This window comes from Ruditapes philippinarum, unplaced genomic scaffold (assembly GCF_026571515.1).
Source record: "Ruditapes philippinarum isolate M1 unplaced genomic scaffold, ASM2657151v2 ctg2583_1_1_1_1, whole genome shotgun sequence".
NCBI classification, from domain to species: Eukaryota; Metazoa; Mollusca; class Bivalvia; order Venerida; family Veneridae; genus Ruditapes; species Ruditapes philippinarum.
This window is the reverse complement of record NW_026853246.1, coordinates 52836-63690: the sequence shown is the minus strand read 5'-3', so window position 1 is coordinate 63690 and position 10855 is coordinate 52836. Positions and strand designations below refer to the sequence as shown.

The following is a 10855-nucleotide window of genomic DNA, read 5'->3' as shown; positions in this document are numbered from 1 at the left end:
TTAATTGTACGTATGCAAAATCCATTTAGTGCTCGCTAAGTTGCCGTAGCTGGCTTATCCAACATTAACAGACATTTGACTTTGTTGAATTTTAAAGAGATTTGACAATGCTACTGTCTGTTAAACGAGTACTGGTATTTAGTATTTTGGTTACATGTTCCGTGTGCGTTCATGTTCCTTTTGATTTGACCGGGTGGAAGCCAGTTTCACTAACAGACAAAAATGTATCGGATTCAATGTCAGTAGCTGCTAAACATATTGGAGGGAAACTAATAAAACCAATTACTGCCTTTAAATGGATTGAAGTAAGTGGACTACAATAAAAAGTTAAATAACATTTATATTGATTTAGATAAGTGATACAATGGATCGTTTTAATAAGGTAAGTATTTGAACCTGTTGTAATCTCTTGAGCGCGATAAAATGACAGTACGATTCAAAATCAAAATTATCAGCATTCAATTACTTACTCTTATAACCTTATTAACTTTGAAATGGAAATTTCCAATATCCAAAACATATTAGCATTCTAATTATATAAAATTCAAATCATGACTATTTATACTTTGAGATGTAACTTATTTAAAAAGATCATAAAACATTGTTATTAATACTCTGATATGTATCACAGTTAAAAACACTCTTAAAAATAGATGATACCTTAGTAAAAAAGGATAGAAAAGGCTACAGAAATTAATTATAATTAAGTCATTAATGCAATAAAAATAAACGAAGATTAGTTCATATATTTGGAAAACGGCTTTATCTCAATTTGTTTCATTTCAATGGTGTAAAGTGACTGCAATGTCACTGTCAAAGTATGATACAATAAAACATTTTCAAATGAAATATAAATCTTATTTTATCATACAAGTTTCGCTTGGTTGGTTTTGGTTTATACAGAATTTATTTTAGTTTGTGTAGGAAGCTATAAGCTTATAGACACACTTTCGAATCCATTCCTGGAACCAACCAGTACTATGCTTTGTCCAAACTTAAATTGTTGAACTTGATTACTGCATTACAAAGCCTACATATGTTTAACACGATAGGACCGTCAAAAATTGGAATCGATTATGAAAATTTCCCTCAAAGAGTTCAAAGTTGTTGTCTACATTTAAAACTGAAAATTTTAAGGTATTACGCAGAGTAAGGTTTGAATAAAGTATGCTCTAATAATACGAAAATAACTCTCACTTTTAATAAATATACAATGCAATCTTTATAAAGAGGCCCTCCAAGGAGGCAACTTAAGGTATGAATATATCATTTTCATTTATGGTCGAAATTTTAACAATAACAAAACAGCGATTGTATGAAAGTGACGTTATTTTATTTATATGATATTAATTATGATGTTCATTTTAAGGTAAATAATGCAGTATAATACATGTACTATTATAATATCAAACCGATCAATCGTAAATTAAAGCTAACCAAAACGTTGTACCCACTTGTAATTGTCGATATTATAAAACAATAGAAACATAAGAAATAAAAGACTTCCAGAGAAAAAAAGTAAAAACCACAATTATTATAATGTTATGTTGCAAAAATGTTCATTTTATTCCTTTTTTATTTCAGAATGTTCCGTCATGGGATTTATACAGGTTGTCATTCCTAGGAATATTCATGAAAAAAGAGGTAAAGTTAAAAGGCACATTACGCCTCAGAAACATTGTTTTTATCTTTAGAAAGGCAATAGTTTTATAACCTTTACAAAGTGGTTTTAGAACAATGTAACGTGCTTTTCACTTGTAATAAAGTAACGCTGAATGTGCATTGATTTTCACAAAAAGTAGAAAATTGTAAACAAAGTAGTATTTTTAATTTCCATACAAAAATACCAAATTACTAAACTGTACTTGTATTGCCGAAAGGCAACATATGTAAAAGATGGTCAGATAATTTTCTCTCCGGAAAATTTCAAAATGATAAAATAGAAAATATTTTTTTAATGAAATGTCATTCCTTTTCTTACTTCTGTTTATTCTCAAAAAGATTGTGTCGATCATTTACAGCAGCATGTGTCCAATATTTGCTGATGTCACATTAAGAGTTTAATTTATTTTATTATAAAAAATACCTAGTCAAATTTTCAAATTACAAGGTTTATTCCAGGCTGAGACACTAAATAAAAATTACAAAATGGATAAAACATCTACGGGGTTGGTATATATACAGTGATAAAACTGTAAATTTAGCCATATAAATGACAATAACTTCAAATATAATATTTGACTCAGAATGACTCGAACAAACAAGTCCTTGATTGAGAGATGCAGACAACTTAACCACTTGACCACCACTTCCTTTCATTAGCTATGTAATATGTAATAGCTAGCTCGGATCTTTATAAATAGCAATTTACTAATATTATTTCCAGTTCCAAAGGATTATTCTAAAGAATGTGTCTTACACAAAAAAATTAACTAAATGTTTATGGTAATCTATTTAGTTTATGGTAATCTGTAAACAGAAGTAACGAAATGATATAACGAACCAGCTCGATAAGTTTATAAACAAGCGGTGTCTTTTCTTGTTACAGGAGTATGAATGTCATGCAGATGTGGTATGGATTTCGGACCATCCTCCTGGTGTTACAGTATTTAATGTAGGATGTGTACCACTATCATATATCAATAAGCATTTGTCAACATCTTACTCAGGTAAAGCATCTGACTACATGACCCCGGTTACAAGTAAACCAACACACAAACAACCCACGTATGATAAGCCAACATATAAGAGCTCATCAACAACGAAACAGAACGTCAAAGAACCTACGAAATATATCCCAGGTAATAATAACCCAGGTATAAATACTAATACCATCAATAAATTAAGCTATAGATCAGCAAAACAATATAGCAAAGAAAATGGCAAAACAAACCCAATCATAAAAACAACGTATAAGTCTGTTGAGACGAAACCTGCATATGACAAAACAGCTGTAAGTAAAGAATCGCCCATCAAATATCTCCCAGTAAATGCTGAATCTGGTAAGAAAGTACAAGCGAAGAACGACTCGCCAATCAATTATCTTCCTGTAGAGAAAATGATGTACAAGGCAACTGACACAAAGGGTGCAAATGATAAAGCAACAGTTAATAAAGATTCGCCGATTAAATATGAAGCACCCTCAAAGGAAACAAAGACAACATCAATCAAGAAAACAGCAGGGAATAACGGCTCACCAACAAAATATGCATCTCAAGCAAAACCGACATACAAGTCAGCTGACACAAAAAGTTCTAATAATTATGAAAAGCCTGCAATCAAGGATTCCCCAGTCAATTATGCTCCAGAATTAAAACCGACATACCAGTCAACTGACACTAAGACTTCATCTAACTATAAAAGTTCAGGAAATAAAGAGTCGCCAATCAAGTATGCTCCCGCAATTAAACAGACACAAGCATCAACAGACACAAAGAGTTCAACTAATTACGAACCACCTGCAGTCAAAGATTCGCCAGTGAAATATGCACCAGCAGTTAAGTCGAAATACCAGTCAATCGACACCAAGAGTTCAGCAAAGTACCCATCAGTCAAGTATAACCCTGCAATTAAGCCATCATACCCGTTAAATGAGACAAAAAGTTCAACAAATAGTAAAGAACCTACAATTAAAGATTCACCCGTCAATTATGCTCCAGTCATTAAATCGACATACAAGTCAATTGACACTAAAAGTCCAATAGGAAATTATGGCTCAAAAACTAAACATGTCTCTACAGTGAAATCGACATACAGTATAAAAAGTTCAACTAGTAATCAAAATTCAGCAGTTAAAGATTCGCCGGTCAACTATGCTCCAGTTGTGAAATCGACATACCAGTCAGCTGACGCTAAGAATTCAACAGACTATAAAAAGTCGGGAAAAACTGGCTCACCAATTAAATATGTTCCTGCGGCGAAATCATCTTACACACCTTTGGACACAAAGAGTAAAGCTAATGACAAAAACCCGTCAGTTAAAGATTCGCCAGTCAACTATGCCACGGCAGTGAAATCCACGTACAAGTCTGCTGATACCAAAAATACAAAAGATTATAAAACGTCAGGAAATAATGGTGCACCAGTCAAGTATGTCCCTGCAGCGAAATCAACGTACACACAAACGGTAACAAAGACTTTGACTAATGACAAAAATCTTGCAATTAATGATTCTCCAGTCAGTTATTCTTCCGCAACGAAGTCTTCTTATAAATCAACAGACACAAAACCTGGATACAAAACGCAAATAAATAAAGAAACGCCGATCAATTATGTTCCTGCAGTGAAATCGACATATCCGTCAACCGGAACAAATGCTGCAGCTGATAATATGGCACCAGTAAATAAAAACTCGCCAATCAATTATGCCCCAGTAATAAAATCAAAGTCATATGACAGTACTCAAACTAAGATTGTAACAAATAAAGACACACCAGTTAATTATGCTCCAGTAGTGAAATCATCTTACAAGATTGGTCCAAATAGTGCACTCGATAATAATAATATGAATAATAATAATAATAAAATCGCCTACTCTGAATCGCCGATTAGTTACGTCAAAAGTGTTAAGTCGACAAACAAGGAACCTGGTGTTAAAACAACCACTTATGACAAAACAGGAAGCAAAGCAGTACAGTACAAAGATTCAGTGAAAACTATAAAATACCAATCAAATACAGCAACGAAAAACACTTACAATCTAGCACCAAAGTTTAAAAAAGAATCTTATAAGCCAATCCAAACAAAGGCAAAGACAACGTACAAGAAATTAGACTCTAGCAAATCAACATACGGATCGTTACCGACAAAGGCCCCTGCGTATGATGATGCCCTTTTCAAAGCAGAGCTTATCTACAAGCTATTTGGCCTTGACATACCCTCTGAAACAGCTTCACCTCAGGGTAAAAATTATGTTACTCCATTTCCTACAGTAGCTCCTCCGGCTCCTTCATATCAACCAAAATATGTTCCAAATGCAAAGGTTGTTCCTCCATCTTACAAGGGACCAGCCCCTACAAAGGAGAAAACTGCTACAAAAGGTTATTAAGCCTGAAAAAACGACAATCGGACAAACAACCCATATCCAATTGAACCCATGTTGTAAAGGGTTTATAAAATTCATGCAATGGTTCATGCACCATGAATTACTCAAAATGTATTAACATTGTTTTTCAAGATTTGATACTTATTGTTATTTTTAGAGAACAATAAAGATGTTAATAAAGAAATAAATTGTAGGAGTTATATGTTATTTCATTGTTTCGCTATTCTTATAAGCATTTTATGATGTTCAATAATATTATTATAATTGGTGTCCACATAAAGAAAGAAAAGGTGCGACATCTTATAGTACTAAATAATAAAGAAAGGAATAAAACGTTAAAAATTTGAATTTATCGTTTACTTACTTAACAATACCCTTACTTATTTCAAAGAAACGTTTTTAAAACACTTTAGAGCACTATGAACATGAAACATAGTATTTTTTTAAGTGTTTACCCCTTTTAATTTTAACACAAATAAATATAAAGCAAAGAATGAATTATAATTTCTCAGTAACTGGTTTTGAGTAAAAGAGTTTCGCATCCTTAACCCTGTTCCAGAGGGGCTTTTTGGTCCATGTTAAGAATTTATTTAAGTTCGATTGTGTTTTAAGCCATAAGCTTATTGAAACACTCTCAAATCCGTTCCTGGAATCAACCAGGACTAAGCAATGAGTGTAAAGTTTCTTGCTCACGGAAAGAAAGTCCTCTTTCTTATATTACTAGTCGGAAGCGTTAACCACACTCGACCATGTCATGTGTAGTATGTAAAAGTATTACATAATTCATTATATTTTGAAAAGTATTATAGGTTGTCTGATAAAGTTTATCGCAATGCGAATAAAGCAATTTAATTATGAAGATTTGACCAATTTCATCTGTACACCGCCTGTTTCAAGCAAATCAGAATCAAGAATTGAATACCATCTGATCACAATATGGACGACGAATGGCCTAAAACATTGGCGCAACGTAGTACGCCAGTCGCAATATTTTTGTCGGATTAGCTTTAGATTGAATTGAAATACAATGTTCACGTATAAAGCTCGAAATCTGTGTGTGGCCTCCTGCTGAGTAAAGAATTTACGGAAATCTTTTCTTGAAAGAATAAACATAAGCAAAGAGTCTATTTCGCGACAAAATGTGTGTCGAATAACAGGTTTTTTGAACAGCGACATCTAGAATATGTGGAAATGCTAATACCAGTACTTGTTTGAAATTATATTCGGTTAAGTCTATTGTTAGTTGGAGGATGTTTTAGTTACATACTTATGTCAGAAGGCATGGTTATTGTATATAAAAACTAGTGTTATGCGAACAAACACAAATTGCAAGCAAACGTTCAATTACACCTTTTAAAAGTTGTAAGTAAAGAAACGTTTAAAATTACAGAAAGACATATTGATGGGTGGCAATACGCAATATAGAAGACAACTCATTTTGACAATCCATTTTGAGATAGCTTCTATTGAGTAATCATTGTAATTTATATACAAACGGCAACCTTTTTAAAGTATGACTTTTATGCTACGCTTGTGACGAATAAAAGCTGCAAAGAAATTATTCAAGACTAGGTCCATTCACATCAACTTCAAGCGTTGTATTTGGTAATTAATCATGAGAACAGACAGTCAATCAACTATGACTGAAAAGTCCTGTCAAAATTACATTGTTTATACGCGTGCATTCATGTTAAAACTTGTAACATTGTATGTATTTAAGGAAGAATCACAACATCTTGTTCATCATTTTGACAGTTCAGTTATACTCTTAAAATTAATAACAAAAAAACAGCAACAAAAAAAATGTTATGTATTAAATACCTGGAAGGTTGATATAGTAAATAATTATTTAGTAAATATTAACAAATATATATAAACTTGCTATACAAATAAAATTGCTAGAGAGAGAGAGAGAGAGAGAGAGAGAGAGAGAGAGAGAGAGAGAGAGGGGGAGAGAGAGGGGGGAGAGAGAGAGAGAGAGACGGTATATGTCATGTACTCAACTCATTTCATATGTTTTGACAATTCTTAACAGTTTCAAGACTAACACTCATTGCAATTGAAAAACATAAAATAATAACAAGTCATTGATCTCAAATCAAATTAATATTATTAAAATACATTATTTTATGATAATGAAACACAGTGCATAATTTTTGTGACAAAAGATTGACGTCTTTTATTTCTTATTGTTTTTCACGTGCTTGTCATATTCATGAAATATTAGAAAGTAATGAGCATATATTCTCTGTCACTTTCTTGTTTTGCTGACATTTAATGACATTATGGCACGTGATTAATAACTCAAAATTTATAATGATAATTATAAAGATGATAACGAAGATGGCGATAACATCAACAGCGACAACAACAACAACAACAACAACAATAATAATAAAATTTGCACTATAAAGTAAAAACAATATGACATACTCTGTAAATCATCTATATATCACAGACTCACAGGGCGAGGGAAATATGCAGTCGAAACCGATACATTCGGAATACCGTACTGCGGCTCTACCTACTGATCTTTTCGGCCACTTACACACCATCTCCCTTAATTCGTGAACGGTCAATAAGGTGACATATATAAAACACGAATTGTGCACCTCAATGCAAATTCAAATTCAAACAAAATATTTCACATAAAAGTTAAGCATGGCGTATATTGAAAAAAGTGTGTTTATTTCTTTTTTTCCATATGTTTATAACATTCAAATTCCATTTCTAACATCTAATTTATATAAATGTATAAACTATCGGACAAATATAAACATTTATTACCCTTCCAGATTTTTTCCTCCTCTTTGATTGGATATTGGTCACCCGAAAGAAATTGATATTACCGAGACAGACGCACTATATACACACTTAATTTTCCTGTTTGGTACCCAACGTTGTAAACAACATGCGCTGTGGCGATGCGCGTACGGTTTGATTTTACGCGATGTAAATTCCGATTTACAAGCACTTTTTAACTGTCAAATGATAAATATTTACCAAAAAAGAGTAATGATACATATTCTCATCAGTATTGAAAACAAATATGACCTTGTGAAAGCTTGATATTAATTCAAAAAAAGTGCGTTGAACAGACTTTTTCTTTTCTCTTGTTTACATTCGTTAGGTTCGAAAGAAAATATGTCATGTATTTATGTGACGTCATGTTGTGGTGAAGGGGTACCCTAAAGGGAATCTTATTTCGACGTTTCATTTGAAGTAGCAATGATTTATATTAAAATCGTCTTAACTCGGCAGGGGAAGGTAATAAAATTATTATTTTGGTTTTGGAGTGATATAATTATGTGGATATATTACCTGCCAAGATAAAATATCACCCTCGCCTAACGGCCCGGGTGATATAAAATCTTGACAGGTAAAATATCCACATATATCACTCCAAAACCAAAATAACATATAATACTAATAATATTGTGAATGTCAAGCAAACATACATTTCCAGCTTCCTTATCCAATTAATGTCATCTGTTATACTAGATGCAAACATATATTTTTGCATTTATTTTCTTGTCAGTTATCTCATGACAAAATTATTTATATGCTGAGACAAGTCACATGGAACAACATACTTGAAATTAAAGAGAACATAAGCAAAGGGAGATAAAGGTAGTTACATATGATTATCTGTGCAACAATATTAATATAAATGTATATTTAAGTTCATATACAATTTAAAAAGCAAAATAAATATAATGATTGAAATCTTGTTTAAACTAAATATTGTTCGAAGATTAGCAATCATAAAGCAATATTTCACTGAATGTATGGCGATACAATTTTTCATTGTCTTTTGATACGTGAAGATATGTCTAAGGTATATTTATTTGCCAGCTTTGTTGGTATAAGACTTATGCAATATTAATCACACTGTTTTTTCGTCATTTACAATGCTTGTTAAATGGGATGATTTAATTTATCAATCTTATCATAGTACGATATTTTTACAAATACTGTGTCGCATTTTGATTTAAAAAAAACGAGAATAAAGATCAACAAGGCAAAGGCAACGTCCACAGGGCATAGCCCCCGAAACACCCAAGCTACCGCAGCAGGACACAAAGTCACGATAGTTTTGATATTCATACTTCTGCTTAATTCAGAGCCTGATGTAACGTAATCGATACCAAGCTGGGCATAAAATGCTAAAGCAATACATACGTTTTAAGGTATTACCACCCTAATGGGCACTATAAGGAACTAAAAACTTGACATCATAGGTCAGATGTATACCTTTTAAGTACACCTGTATGCAAACTTTAAACAAAATTTACCGTACGGAAATCAAGTTATGGCCACTTTTCTGAACTCAAGCTAGGATGTTATGAGGGCCCTTTTTTTAGAAATGAGGAACCTTTTAACAATCTGCAGTAACATTCTAATGAAAAATATTTTCCCATTAATTTTTGGTAAGAAACAAAAAGTACCATTCAGCTAACAATCCACATAAGCAAAATTATGGTTTCAACTTAAAATTCATGAAATCTGTATAAAAATGCTACCCTACCCCACCCATTTTTACCACGTGTCTGACCATTTTCCTCCTTAGGGAGCCTAATTTAAAATATCCTTAAACATTACCCAAATGAGTGCCTGTTTTCAAAGTTTCCCCAAATTTTTAAAGAAGTATATTGGTTGATCTTGTAAAATATGAAAATACTTTTACGATCTAGTTTTGATTTTATTACACTTTGAAAATATCAGGTACCATATTTATTACAAGATTTAGCATAATTTAGCCAATAAATACCTATATAAATTTAAAAAAAATCAAAATTAATCACTTTTTCCTTTCCAAATAGGACATGAGAGATACATAAATAATGTTAAAAGAAAAAAAGAAAGAAAAAAAGTTGACCCTTCTGGGGATTGAACCCACGGCCCTTATTTTCAATGTAGTTAACAGTAGTTCTAGCCTTTTTGAATACTCTTCAAAGCGGAGGTAATGCATGAGGATGGTAATATCTTAAGTCTGTTTTATCTTTACATAAAGATATATAGATATCCGTATACATTTGTCCATAATATTTTATGTAACGAAAAAAACTTTAAATTGCAATATTAACACTCACATAAAGGAAGACGGAACAACAATTTGACAGTCTGGGCTTGGTGAAAGGATATCCTTATTGGCTTTCGTGATTAAATACAAGCATGTATCTTAAATCAAACAGTGCGAAATTATACATACGATAATGCACTGAAAATTACTTAAATTAGAATATCTTTCCTCTATAATAATTTACATATAATTCTGATTCAGATGCTAGGGGTTATATAGATTCTTTTATGACCATGTCTTTAAACATTGAATTTTTGGTACAATAAGCTGCATGTGACGTGTTTATTTCATTATTCTTTAAATATCTTGATATACAAATTGCATGCCCCTTTGACATTATGAGAATTAATAAAGCTTAAAAGTTGCCGTTTTTGTTGATTTTTGAGTTTATTGTATAAGAGTTCACTTGTGAGCGATAAAAATAAAAATACAGGAAGTGGCCATGAAAGATGAAAGATAATGAATAGCGCAAAACCAATCTAGTGCAGAAAAGTATTATGTATTGTTGTTCATATAAAAAGCCTGAATGGTGAATGTGAAATACCAAAGATGTTTATTATGGCCAATTGTTGCTAACACATTCTAGCTGTAACATAGAACCAATTAATTCTACCGTATTATTATAGTGACATTTTTGTTTATTTTGTTGACTTGAATCATTTAATATCGCAATCCTCATAAACGTATGTATGACTGCTTAAATTGAAAATCATAATTAGTCAGGAAAT

General features: G+C 32.0%; 1 protein-coding gene across 1 annotated transcript; it reads left to right on the top strand.

Moving 5' to 3' along the window:
- LOC132736290 (adhesive plaque matrix protein-like) lies at nt 1–5240 on the top strand. The gene is made up of 3 exons (XM_060723392.1): nt 1–305; nt 1585–1644; nt 2549–5240. The coding sequence occupies exons 1-3, from the start codon at nt 108–110 to the stop codon at nt 5045–5047; spliced, it is 2757 nt and encodes a 918-aa protein (XP_060579375.1). The 5' UTR covers nt 1–107; the 3' UTR covers nt 5048–5240.
- Nucleotides 5241–10855: the final 5615 nt, after the last annotated feature.